The sequence below is a fragment of the Anomaloglossus baeobatrachus genome, chromosome 1 (genome assembly GCF_048569485.1).
Source record: "Anomaloglossus baeobatrachus isolate aAnoBae1 chromosome 1, aAnoBae1.hap1, whole genome shotgun sequence".
Taxonomy (NCBI): domain Eukaryota; kingdom Metazoa; phylum Chordata; class Amphibia; order Anura; family Aromobatidae; genus Anomaloglossus; species Anomaloglossus baeobatrachus.
The window spans coordinates 941,861,183-941,881,429 of NC_134353.1; the positions used below are offsets into that span (position 1 = coordinate 941,861,183).

Consider the following 20,247-nt stretch of genomic DNA (forward strand, 5'->3'; position numbering starts at 1 on the left):
CCCAACGGGCGAACATTTCTCGAGCCATGTGGACTGACAGGTCACCCTGTTTTTCACCAGCAGATCTCTCAAATTATTGCACCGTCTATAAGAGACTAGGGGTCCTGCATCTGTCATACTCTTTAGATCCGGGTCGTTGGCAAGGATATGCCAATTCTTTTTTATGGCTTTTTTTATTACTCCATCTAAGGGGCCAAACCTAAAACTGAACATAAACCTATTTACGGCATTGTTCGTTTTTCTCACCTTTTTTGCCTTTGCCTGACTATGTGACAATTTTCCAGCACCAGAAGATTGGCTGACCCATAGATTTTCAGAACTCTCAGAACACGCCTTCTCATACGCAGAATCAATTAGTGTACTAGGGTAACCCCGTGCCAATAACCTTGATCTTAAATCCCCAGCTTGTTCTTCAAAAATCTCTTTTACATTATTGATCCTCCTTAGTCTCAAAAACTGAGAGTAGGGTAAAGCTACTTTAGTATGGGTGGGGTGGGCACTCTGAAAGTGCAGTAACGAGTTAGAGGCAGTTGGTTTCCTATACATCCTTGTCAATATTAACCCTTCTTTCACTTCTACCTCTATATCCAAAAATGTTATAACGTTGCCTCCAAAACATGATGTAAACGACATATTCATGGTGTTTGTACTATTAAGGTAGGTGACAAAACCTGTGAACTCCTCCTCTGTACCATCCCACACCATGAATATGTCGTCCACATATCTGAGGAACAACTTCACGTGCTTGAGAAATGGGTTTGTGCTAACGAAAACGTATACGCTCTCAAAAAAACCCAAAAAAATATTAGCCATAGCGCACGATACGGGGGTACCCATTGCAGTACCCCCGCACTGGACGTACCATTTATCCAGGAACATGAATGCGTTTTTTGAAAGCACAAAATTCAAAGCTTCACCTACAGAGGAGGAGTTCACAGGTTTTGTTCCTTTTCTCACCAGGTCAGGCAGTTTATTTCCTGCAAGACGAAGTATGTGGTTTATGTGATTGTATGCCCCTGTGGAAGATTTTATATAGGGAAGACAATAAGGTGCATGTACATACGTTTTAGGGAGCACTATAAATCGATTTCCACAGGTAAAGGTTCTCCTAGGCTAATAGAACACATTCGCACAGCACATGAAGGTAATCCCAACATCTTGCGCTTTGCAGGACTAGTCCAGGTTTCCCTGCCTCCACAAGGGGGCGATCTCCATAAGTTATTGCTACGTAAAGAAGCAAGTATGATAATAAAATTTGGAGCGCAGGGAAACCTGGGTTTGAATGACCGTAACGACCTAGCGGTATTCTTATAATACCGGCTTGCATAAAACTGATTTTTTGCAAATTATTTTCGAGTGATGGATTCATTTTGGATCTTTTGATAAATGAGTGGTTATGTCATTAAAAAGAATAATATGAACATAATGGGTTATGTATTGATATGACATTGATAAATGCCTCTGTACCTTTCAGGTGAATTTTTTCCTTTTTTTTTTTTTTTTTTTTTTTTTTCCCTGTTTTCATGTTTGTTTTTGAAATGTGTGTCACATTGATTGTATGACCATGTTTTAAATGGGATGTGTTGTCTGCACTTATGTTAATCACTATCATGTGTGCATTCCTCTGTTTTTAATGTGCGGTGATGTGGCCTGGATGCACTCCCCTTTATAAGGTGCGTGCGGCCATTCCCCGACGTGGACCCGTAGAAGTCTGGCTTACAGACGAAACGGCCGTCGTCCTTTGGAGGGACTCGCATCCTAGTCACCTCCCGCATTTTTATCTGCACCGATGAAAAGAACGCTTGAATAAAAAAGAAATTGTTTGGCATAGCAGCTGTTTGCGGTCGATTTTTCATCTTCCTGTTGTTGGATCTCCTAGCTGCTCAATACCGACCAGCACGCTGCGCCTGCAAACCAGCGCTACATGGCAGTCATCAGCACGTGAGCCACTGAACTTGGAGGTAATCTGAGGGCAGGCGGTGCAGGACTTGTTCACTTGTTGCTACTCAAATAGTAATGCTCACTCATTACTAATTACGAGTACCGAGCACCCGAGCATGGTAGTGCTCGCTCATCACTAGGTACGAGTTCTGGGCACCCGAGCATGGCAGTGCCCGCTCATCACTAGGTACGAGTACCGAGCACCCGAGCATGGTAGTGCCCACTCATCACTAGGTACGAGTACTGAGCACCCGAGCATGGCAGTGCCCACTCATCACTAGGTACGAGTACCGAGCACCCGAGCATGGCAATGCCCGCTCATCACTAGTTACGAGTACTGAGCACCCGAGCATGGTAGTGCCCGCTCATCACTAGTTACGAGTACAGAGCACCCGAGCATGGTAGTGCCCGCTCATCACTAGTTACCAGTACTGAGCACCCGAGCATGGTAATGCCCGCTCATCACTAGTTATGAGTACTGAGCACCCGAGCATGGTATTATCCGCTCATCACTAGTTACCAGTACCGAGCACCTGAGCATGGTAGTGCCCGCTCATCACTAGTTACGAGTACTGAGCACCCGAGCATGGTAGTGTCCGCTCATCACTAGTTACCAGTACTGAGCACCCGAGCATGGTAGTGCCCGCTCATCACTAGTTACCAGTACCGAGCACCCGAGCATGGTAGTGCTCGCTCTTCACTAGTTACCAGTACCGAGCACCTGAGCATGGTAGTGCCCACTCAACATTTAATCCAGGGAAGGCTCCTTCAGGCCATAATGTTGGACCTAGCTTCTATGTGTAATAATTTCATGAGTATTTGTGGCCGTTTATCGCTGATTCTCTCCATTGCCGGTTCCTGCCTTGTATTATTTGCTGTTCTTGCGCTGTTTTATGGGGCCATAAAAGCGCCTTTTATCCCTCAGTAATTACTATGTATCACTGACATAAAGCTGTGGAATAATAACGTTTGCAGAGCGTATTGCGATCCCATGATAAACGGTCGTTAGGAGCAGTGATATTACTCTAACCGCAGACGTGTTCACCCGTTACTGCACGTCCAGCCGGAAAATTGAGCTACTTATCCAGCCGTGCTGTAAAGAGAATACCCCGTGCGCTCGGTCAGACCGGGCTCTCAGGCGCGGGGGTGTGTAGTGCACCAAACGGCAACGCAAATATCTACCTTTCATCATCAAGTCATTTCAGGTCCAAATTCTTTGCAGGGCCATTTCTTGACTTCTCACCTCCACTGCCAATTTTCATTTTTCCCTTTCTTCTTTCAAGAACTATAGCATTTATATTTTCTTGTTTTTTTTTGTATTTACGACAATTATGTAGTAAAAATGACCTGATTTTCCAGGTCAGTTCCATTTCGGGGGTAAAGCAATCCTAACTCCAATTTACAGCCCGTGAGACTAAGGCTGGTTTCACATCAGCGGGTTTTTTTGCCTAGCGGCAAAAAAAAACCGCGAAGCGCATATCACCGGATCCTGCAGATGAAATGTCCAACACATGCAACCGCAATTGTTTTTTTACCGGATCCTGGATGCAGCGGGAAACAGTATTTATCGGCCGTCAATGGAGTCAGCTGATCAGGAGTCAGCTGAACTCCTGATGTGACAGCCCGCACACGCTGTGGATGCACTGCTGCCGATCACGTGTGCGGGCTGTGTAGTCAGGAGTTCAGCTGAGTTCAGATCAGCAGACTCCAGCATCAGCCAATACTTGTTCTGTGTACCATCGAAGCGTGTGCAGGCTGTGAGGTCAGCCGGCACTGGAGTCAGTTGATCTGAACTCCTGACCTCATAGCCAGCAGAACAAGTAATCAGATCAGCTGACTCCAGTGTCGGCCGATTACTTGTCCTGTGTACCACTGCATCCATCGCAGAGTGTTCTGTGCAGTAAAATGCTCGGGTGCTCGATGGGCAAAGTCCATGTCGATTTTATTTTTTTATTTAAAATTTGTTAAAAATGACGTGGACTTTGCCATATTTTTGTATGCTAGCCAGGTAGAGCAGGCAGGTACGGGCTGCCCCCCCAGCTGCCTATTTGTACCCGGCTGGGAACCAAAAATATAGGGAATCCCTTTGTTTAATTATTTCATGAAATAATAAAAGAAAAAAACGTGGGCTTCGCCCAACTTTTGTGTCCAGCCAGGTAGAACTTGGCAGCTGGAGATTGGAATCCGCAGTGCAGGGTGGCCCAAGCTCTCTGGGCCCCCCTGCTGTGAATTGCAGTCTGCAGCCACCCCATAAAATGGCCCGTTCATAGTAGCGACATCTTCTGGTGCTGTATCCAACTCTTCCAGCGGCCAAGGTGCAGGGTGGCTTGCTGGGTAATAAGGGGTTAATACCAGCTTTGTTTTACCAGCTGATATTAAGCCAGAGATTCTTAATGTCAGGCCAAGTTTGACCCAACCATTAAGAATCTCCAATAAAGGGTTAGAAAAAGACAACACACAGAGAAAAAATACTTTACTAGAAATAAATACACAGACACACTTAGAGACTCCATCTTTATTACCCCCTCGCACCCCTCCACGATCCTGGTCTTGCGAGAGATAGAGATACATAGAAATAGAGAGAAAAGAGTGATCAGCTGATCGCTCATAAAAGCTGGCCGCCGGCTGATTGCTCATAAAAGCCGCCCGCCGGCTGATCGCTCGTATATGAGCGATCAGCTGATCAGGCGGCGGGCGGCTTTTATGAGCGACCAGCTGATCAGCCGGCGGCCAGCTTTTATGAGCGATCAGCTGATCAGCCGGCTGCTGGCTTTTATGAGCGATCAGCTGATCAGCCGGCGGCCAGCTTTTATGAGCGATCAGCTGATCAGCCGGCTGCTGGCTTTTATGAGCGATCAACTGAGACTCTGTTCACGCCAGGCAGCTTCAGAGCATGCTCTGTAGGGCAAACTGGATCCGTCCGTGATGGATGCAACCGCATTTGAAAAGCGGGATTCGTCACCCATTCACATACATTACAGCTCCAGCCGCAAGCTGCAGGATCCGTTCAGATGCAGTTTTTTTGACCAAGGTCAAAAACGCAACATGTTGTGTATTGGGACTTAGGTAAAAAAAATGCTAAACAACGGATCCGGTGTGTGCCCCACCCAACCGCATTCAACCACATCTTACAGCGATTCCATTGAAAATGCATTGGAATCAGGGCAGGATGCGGTCACAAGCGGTTTGCATTTTTTTGCCGTTAGGCTGGTTTCACATCAGCATTTTTTTGCCTAAGAAGTGCACAGGCTCGTGATTTCCAGCAATCTCCAAAATGTTGTGGAGTGTCCGTATATTTATACCCTTTATGAATATAGGAGAGTTATAAATGTAGGTGCCTTTTTTAGCAAATAGCAGGATATATAATTGCAATTTTATTTTATAGTAAAAAACCTTCAGAAATTTGTAATAAAACAAAAAAAACAGTAATTTTGTTTACGGGTTAATGTTTACTCATTTAATCATTACCTTTTTTTATTACATAGGGGAGCAAAGTTATGTGTGGTGAAGACAAAAAGGAAAGCCCGGCATGCCGAGACCCTTACTCAGGATTATATTATTACTCGTAAGTATATAATCTGTGGTGTAAAATCAGCCGTAACCTATGACAGAGGCAAAGCTGATAATAGAGCTGTATTGGGACAGCTCATAGAGTCCCACGGCTTCCAGTATCATCTCTATGCCGATGACACACAGATCTACCTCTCTGGACCTGACATTACCTCTCTACTAACCAAAATACCACAATGTCTGTCTGCTATTTCATCCTTCTTCTCTGCACGATTCCTAAAACTTAACATGGACAAAACAGAGTTTATTGTCTTTCCTCCTCCTCACTCACCTCCTCCAACAAGCCTTTCCATCAAACTTGATGGTTGCTCACTCACCCCAGTCTCACAAGCTCGTTGCCTTGGAGTAACCCTCGACTCTGCTCTATCCTTCAAGCCACACATCCAAGCCCTCTTCAACTCATGCCGATTACAACTCAAAAATATCTCCCGGATCCGTGCTTTCCTTAACCAAGAATCTTCAAAAACATTAGTGCATGCCCTCATCATCTCCCGCCTCGACTACTGCAACCTCCTGCTCTCTGGCCTCCCTTCCAACACTCTTGCACCCCTCCAATCTATCCTAAACTCTGCAGCCCGCTTAATCCACCTCTCCCCTCGCTACTCCCCAGCCTCGCCACTCTGCCAATCCCTTCACTGGCTTCCCATCGCCCAACGACTCCAGTTCAAAACATTAACCATGACATACAAAGCCATGCACAACCTGTCTCCTCCCTACATCTGTGACCTAGTCTCCCAGTACCTACCTGCACGCAACCTTAGATCCTCACAAGATCTCCTTCTCTTCTCCTCTCTTATCTCCTCTTCCCACAATCGTGTACAAGATTTCTCCCGTGCATCCCCCATACTCTGGAACGCTCTACCTCAGCACATCAGACTCTCCACTACCGTGGAAAGCTTCAAGAGGAACCTCAAGACCCACCTCTTCCAACAAGCCTACAACCTACAATAGCCCTCAGCCCAGTAGACCACTGCGCAACCAGCTCTGTCCTCACCTATTGTACCATCACCCATTCCCTGTAGACTGTGAGCCCTCGCGGGCAGGGTCCTCTCTCCTCCTATACCAGTCTGTCTTGTACTGTTAATGATTGTTGTACGTATACCCTCTTTCACTTGTAAAGCGCCATGGAATAAATGGCGCTATAATAATAAATAATAATAATAATAATATTGGGTAGATGGTGGACAGTGTAAGGACACTTGTGTTCATGACCGACAGTGCTTGCGATATCAGAGAAATCAGTGTATGTCTCCTGAGCTCCCTCTAGTGGTGGCTGCAGGCACACTAAATTTTATTATATACTTCTGTAGTTATGTAAGGTATACAGAGCTCTGTATCACCAAAAAAACAGTAGTCCCACTGCTATACAGATTTGGTCAAAAAATGACATGAAAAAATTAATTCTCTTTAAGCGGCCTGTAAATGAGAGGCCTCCTGATGGTAGCTGTCAGGGGGCGAGATGGACATAATGCATTTCATCTTCATTTTTTCCCAAGAGCGATAAACCACTGCCAAAGGTGACTGCAAGAGGGGGAGAGGAGTCTGGGAAGGGAGTTGAAGACTTTGGTAAAGGCATGGGTGTCTAGAGGTAGGGGGCAAAGGGGTCCCAAGTGAAGTGGAGCGAGGGGTCCCGAAGGAGGGGTCAAAGGAGTCTGTAAAGGGGTCAGAAGATTTTGGAAAAGGCATAGGTTTCTGGAGGGAGGGGGGACAGAGGAGTCTGGTGGGAGGAGGACAGAGGAGTCTGGTGGGAGGAGGACAGAGGAGTCTGGCGGGAGGAGGACAGAGGAGTCTGGCGGGAGGAGGACAGAGGAGTCTGGCGGGAAGAGGACTGAGGAGTCTGGCGGGAGGAGGACAGGAGTCTGGCGGGAGGAGGACAGAGGTGTCTGGTAGGAGGAGGACAGAAGAGTCTGGCGGGAGGAGGACAGAGGAGTCTGGCGGGAGGAGGACAGAGGAGTCTGGCGGGAGGAGGACAGAGGAGTCTGGCGAGAGGAGGACAGAGAAGTCTGGCGGGAGGAGGACAGGGGAGCCTGGTGGGAGGAGGACAGAGGAGCCTGGCGGTTGGTGGGGGACAGATTAGTGTGGAGGAAGGGGGGCAGAGGAGTCTGGAAGAAGTATAGCTGTCTGATGGGAGAGGGACAGGAGTATTGGGAAGGGGCAGAGGAAGGGGGACAGAGGAGTCTGGCGGGAGGAGGACAGAGGAGTCTGGCGGGAGGAGGACAGAGAAGTCTGGCGGGAGGAGGACAGGGGAGCCTGGCGGGAGGAGGACAGAGGAGTCTGGCGGGAGGAGGACAGAGGAGTCTGGCGGGAGGAGGACAGAGGAGTCTGGCGGGAGGAGGACAGAAGAGTCTGGCGGGAGGAGGACAGAAGAGTCTGGCGGGAGGAGGACAGAGGTGTCTGGTAGGAGGAGGACAGAAGAGTCTGGCGGGAGGAGGACAGAGGAGTCTGGCGGGAGGAGGACAGAGGAGTCTGGCGGGAGGAGGACAGAGGAGTCTGGCGGGAGGAGGACAGAGGAGTCTGGCGGGAGGAGGACAGGGGAGCCTGGCGGGAGGAGGACAGGGGAGCCTGGCGGGAGGAGGACAGAGGAGTCTGGCGGGAGGAGGACAGGGGAGCCTGGCGGGAGGAGGACAGAGGAGCCTGGCGGGAGGAGGACAGAGGAGTCTGGCGGGAGGAGGACAGAGGAGTCTGGCGGGAGGAGGACAGAAGAGTCTGGCGGGAGGAGGACAGAGGTGTCTGGCGGGAGGAGGACAGAAGAGTCTGGCGGGAGGAGGACAGGGGAGCCTGGCGGGAGGAGGACAGGGGAGCCTGGCGGGAGGAGGACAGAGGAGCCTGGCGGTTGGTGGGGGACAGATTAGTGTGGAGGAAGGGGGGCAGAGGAGTCTGGAAGAAGTATAGCTGTCTGATGGGAGAGGGACAGGAGTATTGGGAAGGGGCAGAGGAAGGGGGACAGAGGAGTCTGGCGGGAGGAGGACAGAGGAGTCTGGCGGGAGGAGGACAGAGAAGTCTGGCGGGAGGAGGACAGGGGAGCCTGGCGGGAGGAGGACAGAGGAGCCTGGCGGGAGGAGGACAGGGGAGCCTGGCGGGAGGAGGACAGAGGAGCCTGGCGGGAGGAGGACAGGGGAGCCTGGCGGGAGGAGGACAGAGGAGTCTGGCGGGAGGAGGACAGAGGAGTCTGGCGGGAGGAGGACAGAGGAGTCTGGCGGGAGGAGGACAGAAGAGTCTGGCGGGAGGAGGACAGAGGTGTCTGGTAGGAGGAGGACAGAAGAGTCTGGCGGGAGGAGGACAGAGGAGTCTGGCGGGAGGAGGACAGAGGAGTCTGCCGGGAGGAGGACAGAGGAGTCTGGCGGGAGGAGGACAGAGAAGTCTGGCGTGAGGAGGACAGGGGAGCCTGGCGGGAGGAGGACAGGGGAGCCTGGCGGGAGGAGGACAGAGGAGTCTGGCGGGAGGAGGACAGGGGAGCCTGGCGGGAGGAGGACAGAGGAGCCTGGCGGGAGGAGGACAGGGGAGCCTGGCGGGAGGAGGACAGAGGAGTCTGGCGGGAGGAGGACAGAGGAGTCTGGCGGGAGGAGGACAGAAGAGTCTGGCGGGAGGAGGACAGAGGTGTCTGGCGGGAGGAGGACAGAGGAGTCTGGCGGGAGGAGGACAGAAGAGTCTGGCGGGAGGAGGACAGGGGAGCCTGGCGGGAGGAGGACAGGGGAGCCTGGCGGGAGGAGGACAGAGGAGCCTGGCGGTTGGTGGGGGACAGATTAGTGTGGAGGAAGGGGGGCAGAGGAGTCTGGAAGAAGTATAGCTATCTGATGGGAGAGGGACAGGAGTATTGGGAAGGGGCAGAGGAGTGTGGAGGAAGGGGGACAGAGGAGTCTGGCGGGAGGAGGACAGAGGAGTCTGGCGGGAGGAGGACAGAGGAGTCTGGCGGGAGGAGGACAGAGGAGTCTGGCGGGAGGAGGACAGGGGAGTCTGGCGGGAGGAGGACAGAGGTGTCTGGCGGGAGGAGGACAGAAGAGTCTGGCGGGAGGAGGACAGAGGAGCCTGGCGGGAGGAGGACAGGGGAGCCTGGCGGGAGGAGGACAGGGGAGCCTGGCGGGAGGAGGACAGAGGAGCCTGGCGGGAGGAGGACAGAGGAGCCTGGCGGGAGGAGGACAGGGGAGCCTGGCGGGAGGAGGACAGAGGAGCCTGGCGGGAGGAGGACAGAGGAGCCTGGCGGTTGGTGGGGGACAGATTAGTGTGGAGGAAGGGGGGCAATGGAGTCTGGAAGAAGTATAGCTGTCTGATGGGAGAGGGACAGGAGTATTAGGAAGGGGCAGAGGAGTGTGGAGGAAGGGGGACAGAGGAGTCTGGATGAGGTATAGCTGTATTATGGGAGAGGGACAGGAGTATTGGGAAAGGGCAGAGGAGTGTGAAATAAGGGGGAGAGATGAGTATTGTAAAGGTGACTAAGGAGTTTGGAGGAGGCAGAGATGTCTGGAGGAAAGCATGCGCTTGTATGGCATGTCGGGAGAGATCGGCTGACTGGTCTGTAAGGTTTCGGGGCATCTTTACTGTCACCTTACTGACTTATCCCCTGAGACCCGAGAGGCCTGTATTCTCCCTTTTTATCATGGCCCCTCTTTGCTCACATTCCTTGCGGGGTTGTCCGGACGGGCCGTGTTTGGGTCGCTGTACGGACACCTTTGTTTGCCCTTCACTGCAGTAAGCTGAGCCTCGTCTGCCCCTTCTTTTCTGTGAAATGTTTTCGTTCCTGATCTTCCATGGTAAGTAGATCCATGTGGCCGTGGACCCGCTAAGTCAAGGGGCCATTAAGCTAAACAAAATCCAGAAGTGTTTCCCGTCCCCAGACCTCGTCTGGACTCCTGCGAAACCTGCATTTTCTCGTAGCACTAAACCCATTAAATGGAAATCTAATAATGCTGAAACGCCGGGAACTTCCTGCTGCACAATGTAAAGTTCTCCTCGGTAATGCTGAGCCGCGATGTGCATCCACCGAGGGCACGCGGGGAATTATGGCACTTCCTACGTTTCTTTTCCCCAGTTTGATCTCCGACAGTAAGGTTCGCAGCGAGCAACCTGAGCCGCCCCATCCGCCTGCCTACCATTTTTATTGCAATTTAATTTGGCAGGTAAGCGCCCGCGCTCAGCGTCTTGGCAGGATACCACAAATGAAAATTGGCAGAAGTCGTCCACAATTGTAACACATGCTGAGACCACAGCGGAGACCACCCGGCCCTTTCTGGGAAATGCCAAGAACTTACCGGTTCCAAGCCCCGTAAAATGTTTTATTGCGGGAAAGTTTTAGAACGTTATCTCTGCTCGGGAAAAATTATCTTCTTCTAGTGGTTGGTTATTGAAGATCTCTGTTCGAAGCGGTGGTCAGGCCCAAAATTAAGCGGATTGCAGGGAGCCCCTCGTCTGAGGCCCGTTGTGATCAGGGAGCAAACTCTTCAATAGTTGTTCAGTTTTCCTGCAGCTCCTCCGGAGGGCAAATAAAGCATTACACTGAAAATATCACATACTATGAAAAAGAGATGCAAGGACAGCACTGGTTGCTCTAGTTTGTTCCTGGCATTAAGGAACCCCCAGTTAACACCCCCCCCCCCCATAAAGGATATTTGACTCAGTTGTGGTGTCTGATTGGGGGAATTATGGCTGGCTGTAACGCTCACCACCGGAGGTGGTACTGTGGTGAGCAAAAGTGGACCCATTGGACCACAGGGAGACCCCAGGCCTATGCTTGTGTGGGGTAAAGACCAGGACTGTGGCAGCTGGCCCCACAGGGCAGGGGCAGACACAGGAGCAGACAGGGCCGAGTCTCAAGTTTAGACAGGGACCAGAGGAATGGCAGAGGCAGATGGCATGGCCAGGACGGACAGGCTAAGTCACTAGCAAGACTGGGACCACCGAGATGGCTGAGGCTGGTGGCACGGACAGGCAGAGTCACTAGCAAGGCTGGGACCATCGGAGTGGTAGAGGTAGAAGACATGGGTGGGGTGGATAGGCACAGTCTCTGGTATACCAAGGCCCACCGGAGTAACTGAGGCTGGAGGCACGGCTGGGGTGAAAATGCACAGGCTCTGGTATAGCAAGGCCCACCGGGGTAACTGAGGCTGGAGACACGGTTGGGGTGGATAGGCACAGTCTCTGATATAGCAAGACCCACCGGGGTAACTGAGGCTGGAGACATGGCTGGGGTGGACCTGCACAATCTCTGTATAGCAAGGCCCACTGGGGTAACTGAGGCTGGAGGCACAGCCGGGGTGGACATGCACAGTCTCTGGTATAGCAAGGCCCACCGGGGTAACTGAGGCTGGAGACATGGCTGGGGTGGATAGGCACAGTCTCTGGTATAGCAAGGCCCACCGGGGTAACTGAGGCTGGAGACACAGCCGGGGTGGACAGGTACAATCACTAGTATCAACCGAGCAGGACCGACAGGTAGGAGGTACCAACAGGACTGAACGAACAAGGGGACCTGACGACTAGCTGGCTAGAGCTCTGGACACTAGCTAAACTAGGGTGTTGATCAGGCACCTCTCTTAAAGGGAGCGTGCCTTAAATACCCATTGCTTCTCAGTGATAGGCTGAGAGGCAGTTCCTAGTTCCTAGGAGTTGCGTGCTGGCCCTTTAAGAGAAGGGCAGTGGGGCGCTCGCACAGACCCTAGGAGCACTCCCAGAGGTCTGGTGTGGCGTGCATAGGCCCTGGCAGGCGGGAGAAGGAGAAACCCATGCGGAGGAGAGCAGGGACGCCAGGCAGCATGAAGGAAGCTGGCCGTGGCGGTGAGTGACAGCGCGTCCCTCCAGAGGAGGAAAGCAAGGAGTGCAGGGACGCAGCGTTACACTGGCAGTGACTGACACTGTCATTCGCTCATCAAAGTATTTTTTCCTAAATGTACCCGAGGCTTTTTTCTTTTCTAGAAGATATTTTTTCCTCAGCAGCCAGCTCTGCCATTAATCCTGTCGTATCGTGAGAACCATAAATTGGAATAAACATTTTTTCCAAGCTCTGTGCGCGGCTCCTCTTCACCACGAGCCCTTGTTAAATCCGCTCATTTTATTTAGCAGCCGCTCAGGCTCTGCACAAAATATTTTATTTTTTGTTTCTTCCAATTGATTTAATAAGAAACTAGAATTTCGGTAAAAAGCAATAAAAACTATATTTAGGAGAAATCAAAGGATGAAAACAAACTGCATTATATTAGATTAATAATAAAAAATTGTACAGACGGTTACACATGAGATTCCAGAACGTGACAGGATTCCTGGGTGGATTCGGATTTATGTTTGATTGTATTTGGAACATTACCAATGAGACTAATTTTCTTCGTATCATAAAAAAAAACTTTTTGAACTTTTACCTTAATAATTCCGGAGTTAACTTTATCCTCATGTTATGTCTCTTACATGGTAAAATACCATATTTTTTGGACCATAACACGCACCTAGGCTTTAGAGAAGGAGCCTGGGCCCATCCTGATTTATTTGGCCTTGTCCTGGTATTTATGGCCCTCATTCTGGGCCCATCCTGGTATATATGACCTTCGTCCTGGGCCCATCCTGGTATATATGATCCCCATCCTGATATATAGGGCCCTCATTCTGGGCCCATCCTGGTATATATGGTCCCCATCCTGGTACATATGGCTCTCATTCTCGGCCCATCCTGATATATATGGCCCTCATTCTCGGCCAATCCTGGTATATATGGTCTTTATTCTGTGCCCATCCTGGTATATATGTCCTTCGTCCTTGGCCCATCCTGGTATATATGATCCCCATCCTGATATATATGGCCCTCATTCTGGGCCCATCCTGGTATATATGGTCTTTATTCTGGGCCCATCCTGGTATATATGTCCTTCATCCTGGGCCCATCCCAGTATATATGATCCCCTTCCTTGTATATTTGGTTCTCATTCTGGGCCCATCCTAGTACTTATAGCCATCATCCTGGGCCCAAACTGGTATATTTGAGCCCCATCCTGGTATATATGGCCCTCATTCTCGTCCCATCCTGGTATATATGTCCTTCATCCTGGGCCCATCCTGATATATATATATATAGCACTCATTCTGAGCCCATCCTTGTATATATTGTCCTCATTCTGGGCCCATCCTGGTATATATGGCCTTCGTCCTGGGCCCACCCTGATTTATATGGCCTTCGTCCTGGGCCCACCCTGATTTATATGGCCTTGTCCTGGTATATATGGCCCTCATTTTGGGCCCATCCTGGTATATATGACCTTCGTCCTGGGCCCATCCTTGTATATATGATCCCCATCCTGATATATAGGGCCCTCATTCTAGGCCCATCCTGGTATATATGATCCCCATCCTGGTACATATGGCTCTCATTCTCGGCCCATCCTGATATATATGGTCCTCATTCTCGGCCAATCCTGGTATATATGGTCTTTATTCTGGGCCCATCTTGATATATATGTCCTTCGTCCTTGGCCCATCCTGGTATATATGATCCCCATCCTGATATATATGGCCCTCATTCTGGGTCCATCCTGGTATATATGGTCTTTATTCTGGGCCCATCCTGGTATATATGTCCTTTGTCCTTGGCCCATCCTGGTATATATGATCCCCATCCTGATATATATGTCCTTCATCCTGGGCCCATCCTGGTATATATGTCCTTCGTCCTGGGCCCATCCCCGTATATATGATCCCCTTCCTTGTATATATGGTTCTCATTCTGGGCCCATCCTAGTACTTATAGCCATCATCCTGGGCCCAAACTGGTATATTTGATCCCCATCCTGGTATATATGGCCCTCATTCTCGGCCCATCCTGGTATATATGTCCTTCATCCTGGGCCCATCCTGGTATATATGATCCCCATCCTGATATATATATATATATATATATAGCACTCATTCTGGGCCCATCCTTGTATATATTGTTTTCATTCTGGGCCCATCCTGGTATATATGGCCTTCGTCCTGGACCCACTCTGATTTATATGGCCTTTGTCCTGGTCTATATATCCCTCATTCTGGGCCCACCTTGGTAAATATGACCTTCGTCCTGGGCCCATCCTTGTATATATGATCCCAATCCTGATATATATGGCTCTCATTCTGGGCCCATCCTGGTATATATGATCCCCATCCTGGTATATATAGCCCTCATTCTGGGCCCCTCCTGGTATATATGATCCCCATCCTGGTATATATAGCCCTCATTATGGGCCCCTCCTGGTATATATGATCGCCATCCTGGTATATATAGCCCTCATTCTGGGCGCATCCTGGTATATATAGTCTTTTTTCTGGGCCCATCCTGGTATATATGTCCTTCGTCCTGGACCAATCCTGGTATATATGATCCCCATCCTGGTATATATAGCCCTCATTCTGGGCCCATCCTGGTTTATATGGCCTTCGTTCTGGGCCCATCACAGTATATGATCCCCATCCTTATATATGTATGGTTCTCATTCTGGGCCCATCCTAGTACTTATAGCCATCGTCCTGGGTCCATTCTGGTATATTTGATCCCCATCCTGGTATATATGCCTCTCATTCTCTGCCCATCCTGGTATATATGTCCTTCATCCTGGGCCCATCCTGGTATATATGATCCCCATTCTGGTACATATAGCCCTAATTCTGGGCCCATCCTTGTATATATTGTCCTCATTCTGGGCCCATCCTGGTATATATGGCCTTCGTCCTGGGCCCATCCCAGTATATATGATCCCCTTCTTAGTATATATGGTTCTCATTCTGGGCCCATCCTAGTATATATGGCCTTCGTCTTGGGCACATCCTGGTATATATGATCCCCATCCTGGTATTTGTGTCCCTCATCCTGGTCTTATCATGGGCCCATTCTGGTATATATGATCCCCATCCTGGTATATATGGCTCTCATGCTCTGCCCATCCTGGTATATATGGCCTTCATCCTGGGCACATCCTGGTATATGTGTCCCTCATCCTGGCCCTATCATGGGCCCATCCTGGTGTATATGTCTTCCATAACAGAAAGTGAGAGTGCAAGTTATGGTCTAGAGATTGTGTGCGGGAAGTATCAGGAGATTAGAGCAGAGATATAAGTACAGGAAAGATTACAGTGCCATGAAAAAGTATTCATACTCCATTAACGTTTCCACCATTCTTCATGGTAAACCCATTTAAATGTATTTTATTGGGCCTTTATATGATACTAGAAGGTGGCCCGATTCTACGCATCGGGTATTCTAGAATTTACGTATTGTGTAGTTCATGTATGATTTTTGTTATAGATATATATATATATATATATATATATATATATATGTTGTTGTGTGTAGTTACCAAGTGTTTGTGTAGGGCGCTGTACATGTTCTGGGTGTTGTCTGGGTGTGGCGGGGGGTGAGAGCGGTGTTGTATGTGTGTTGCGTTGTTTGTGGAGCGCTGTGTGTCTGTCGCGTTGTGTATGTGTGTGTTGCGCGGTTTGTGTGGGGTGTGTTTTGGGGGGAGGTATGTTTTGTGCAATGTGTGTTGTGCGGTATGTGCGTATATTTATGTATGCCGCGGTGTTTGTGTGTTGGGTGTCGTGTGTGTGCAGCGTTGTCTGTGTGTGTGGGTGTCTGGCGGTGTTTGTGGTTCCCTGTGTGTGTGTGTGTGTGTGTTGGGGGGAGGTGTGCACCTCCCATCGTGTGCTGCGCATTCCCCATCGTGCTCCATCCCCCATGCTGCGCACCCCCCATCGTGCTCCATCCCCCATGCTGCGCACTGCCCATCGTGCTCCATCCTCCATGCTGCGCACTCCCCATCGTGCTCCATCCTCCATGCTGCGCACTCCCCATCATGCTCCATCCCCCATGCTGCGCACCCCCCATCGTGCTACATCCCCCATGCTGCGCACCCCCCATCGTGCTACATCCCCCATGCTGCGCACTCCCCATCGTGCTACATCCCCATGCTGCGCACTCCCCATCGTGCTACATCCCCCATGCTGCGCACTCCCCATCGTGCTACATCCCCCATGCTGCGCACTCCCCATTGTGCTACATCCCCCATTGTGCTACATCCCCCATCGTGCTACATCCCCCATGCTGCGCACTCCCCATCATGCTACATCCCCCATGCTGCACACCCGCCATCGTGCTCCATCCGCCATGCTGCGCACTCCCTATCGTGCTACATCCGCCATGCTGCGCACTCCCCATCGTGCTACATCCCCCATGCTGCGCACTCCCCATTGTGCTACATCCCCCATGCTGCGCACTCCCCATCGTGCTACATCCCCCATGCTGCGCACTCCCCATCGTGCTACATCCCCCATGCTGCGCACCCCCCATCGTGCTACATTCCCCATCGTGCTACATCCCCCATCGTGCTACATCCGCCATGCTGCGCACTCCCCATCGTGCTACATCCGCCATGCTGCGCACTCCCCATCGTGCTACATCCCCCATGCTGCGCACTCCCCATCGTGCTACATCCGCCATGCTGCGCACTCCCCATCGTGCTACATCCCCCATGCTGCGCACTCCCCATCGTGCTACATCCCCCATGCTGCGCACTCCCCATCGTGCTACATCCCCCATGCTGCGCACCCCCCATCGTGCTACATCCCCCATGCTGCGCACCCCCCATCGTGCTACATCCCCCATCGTGCTACATCCCCCATCGTGCTCCATCCGCCATGCTGCGCACTCCCCATCGTGCTACATCCGCCATGGTGCGCACTCCCCATCGTGCTACATCCCCCATGCTGCGCACTCCCCATCGTGCTACATCCCCCATGCTGCGCACTCCCCATCGTGCTACATCCCCCATGCTGCGCACTCCCCATTGTGCTACATCCCCCATGCTGCGCACCCCCCATCGTGCTACATCCCCCATCGTGCTACATCCCCCATCGTGCTACATGCCCCATGCTGCACACTCCCCATCGTGCTACATCCCCCATGCTGCGCACCCGCCATCGTGCTCCATCCGCCATGCTGCGCACTCCCCATCGTGCTACATCCCCCATGCTGCGCACTCCCCATCGTGCTACATCCCCCATGCTACGCACCTCCCCATCGTGCTACATCCCCCATGCTGCGCACTCCCCATCGTGCTACATCCCCCATGCTGCGCACTCCCCATTGTGCTACATCCCCCATTGTGCTACATCCCCCATCGTGCTACATCCCCCATGCTGCGCACTCCCCATCATGCTACATCCCCCATGCTGCACACCCGCCATCGTGCTCCATCCGCCATGCTGCGCACTCCCTATCGTGCTACATCCGCCATGCTGCGCACTCCCCATCGTGCTACATCCCCCATGCTGCGCACTCCCCATTGTGCTACATCCCCCATGCTGCGCACTCCCCATCGTGCTACATCCCCCATGCTGCGCACTCCCCATCGTGCTACATCCCCCATGCTGCGCACCCCCCATCGTGCTACATTCCCCATCGTGCTACATCCCCCATCGTGCTACATCCGCCATGCTGCGCACTCCCCATCGTGCTACATCCGCCATGCTGCGCACTCCCCATCGTGCTACATCCCCCATGCTGCGCACTCCCCATCGTGCTACATCCGCCATGCTGCGCACTCCCCATCGTGCTACATCCCCCATGCTGCGCACTCCCCATCGTGCTACATCCCCCATGCTGCGCACTCCCCATCGTGCTACATCCCCCATGCTGCGCACCCCCCATCGTGCTACATCCCCCATGCTGCGCACCCCCCATCGTGCTACATCCCCCATCGTGCTACATCCCCCATCGTGCTCCATCCGCCATGCTGCGCACTCCCCATCGTGCTACATCCGCCATGGTGCGCACTCCCCATCGTGCTACATCCCCCATGCTGCGCACTCCCCATCGTGCTACATCCCCCATGCTGCGCACTCCCCATCGTGCTACATCCCCCATGCTGCGCACTCCCCATTGTGCTACATCCCCCATGCTGCGCACCCCCCATCGTGCTACATCCCCCATCGTGCTACATCCCCCATCGTGCTACATGCCCCATGCTGCACACTCCCCATCGTGCTACATCCCCCATGCTGCGCACCCGCCATCGTGCTCCATCCGCCATGCTGCGCACTCCCCATCGTGCTACATCCCCCATGCTGCGCACTCCCCATCGTGCTACATCCCCCATGCTACGCACCTCCCCATCGTGCTACATCCCCCATGCTGCCCACTCCCCATCGTGCTACATCCCCCATGCTGCGCACTCCCCATCGTGCTACATCCCCCATGCTGCGCATTCCCCATCGTGCTACATCCCCCATGCTGCACACTCCCCATCGTGCTACATCCCCCATGCTGCGCACTCCCCATCGTGCTACATCCCCCATGCTGCGCACTCCCCATCGTGCTACATCCCCCATGCTGCGCACTCCCCATCGTGCTACATCCCCCATGCTGCGCACCCCCATCGTGCTACATTCCCCATGCTATAATAGTTCTCCTATTATACTCAGAGAGGAGTATAATAGGAGGACTGTAATAGGAGGAGTAGTCCTGGGGGGAGAGGAGTATAATGCCGGCACATGTGTACCGGGAGCCGGTGTACACTGGTAACTATGATACACATCGGGTAACTAAGGGACCTTAGTTACCCGATGTGTATAATAGTTACCAGCGTTCACAGGCTCCGTCAAGATCCCAGCATCGCAAGGTTATGTCTGGCGCTGCTGGGATCGTGACGGAGCCAGTGTAGAAGCAAGCGATATCCCAGGATGTTGTGAGTGTGTGGATGTGATGTGTGAGGTGTGTGTGAGTGAGTGTGATCTGATGTGTGTGTGTACTCACCTGGGAGTCGGAGCTCCGTGTCAGTTGGGCCAGAGCGAGCGTGCATTGCGTGAGGGGGGCGGGGCCTGCAGAGAGCCGGGGCGAGAGGCCAATCCGTGTGGGGGGGCGGGGCCATGGCGAGCCCAGCGGCCAATCAGCTTTGTGTCACCGTAAGGACACAATTTTGGAGCATGACAGACAGACAGAATAAGGCAATTATATATATAGATACTAACACAAAGTAGCATGATTCATTAAGTGTAAAGGAAATGGTACATGGTTTTCTAAATTATGACGTGCATTTGTATTCAGCCCCCCCAAGTCCATACTTTATAGCACCACCTTTCTCTGCAGTTGCAGCTACGAGTCTTTTGGGGTCTCTCAGCTTTGCACAGCTTCAGGTGACATTTTTGCCCCCCGTTGTTTGCACATGAGCACTCAGTGAGATTGGATGGAGACGTCTGTGATCAGCAGCACTTTTCAGGTCTTGTCACACATTCTCGGTGGGTTTTCAGTCTGGACTGTGACTCGGCGGTCACACACACAAATATACTTTGATCTGCACCCTCCATTGTAGCTCTAACCATATGTTTAGGGTCGTTGTCCTGCTGAAAGGTGAACCTACACCCCTGTGTCAAGTTTTCTACAGCGTCTTACAGGTTTTTCTTCAGGACTGCCCACTATTTAGCTCCATCCATCATTCCATCACCTCTGACCAGCTTCCCTGCCCCTGCTGAAGAGAAGCCTCCCCACAGCAGGATGTTGCCTCCACCATGTGTGTTGGTGGGGATGGTGTTTTCAGGGCAATGTGCAGCATTAGTTTTCCACCACCTTTTTCGCCCAAAAAGTTCTCCTTTGGTCTCATCTGGACAGAGCTCCTTTCTCCACGTGCCATATACATGACTCACTGCACAAATACTTTGTGTTGATATCCACGTGCCATATACATGACACTCTTCACAAATACTTCCCTGCCCCTGCTGAAGAGAAGCCTCCCCACA

General features: G+C 51.8%; 1 protein-coding gene across 1 annotated transcript in view; it reads left to right on the forward strand.

The window, feature by feature from the left end:
• The window catches only part of WDR70 (WD repeat domain 70), a 367,195-nt gene that overhangs the window by 300,010 nt on the left and 46,938 nt on the right, over positions 1-20,247 (forward strand). Inside the window, exon 15 of the mRNA XM_075330392.1 lies at positions 5,427-5,506. Coding sequence (XP_075186507.1) covers positions 5,427-5,506 — 80 coding nt within the window. The remainder of the gene's footprint in view (positions 1-5,426; positions 5,507-20,247) is intronic.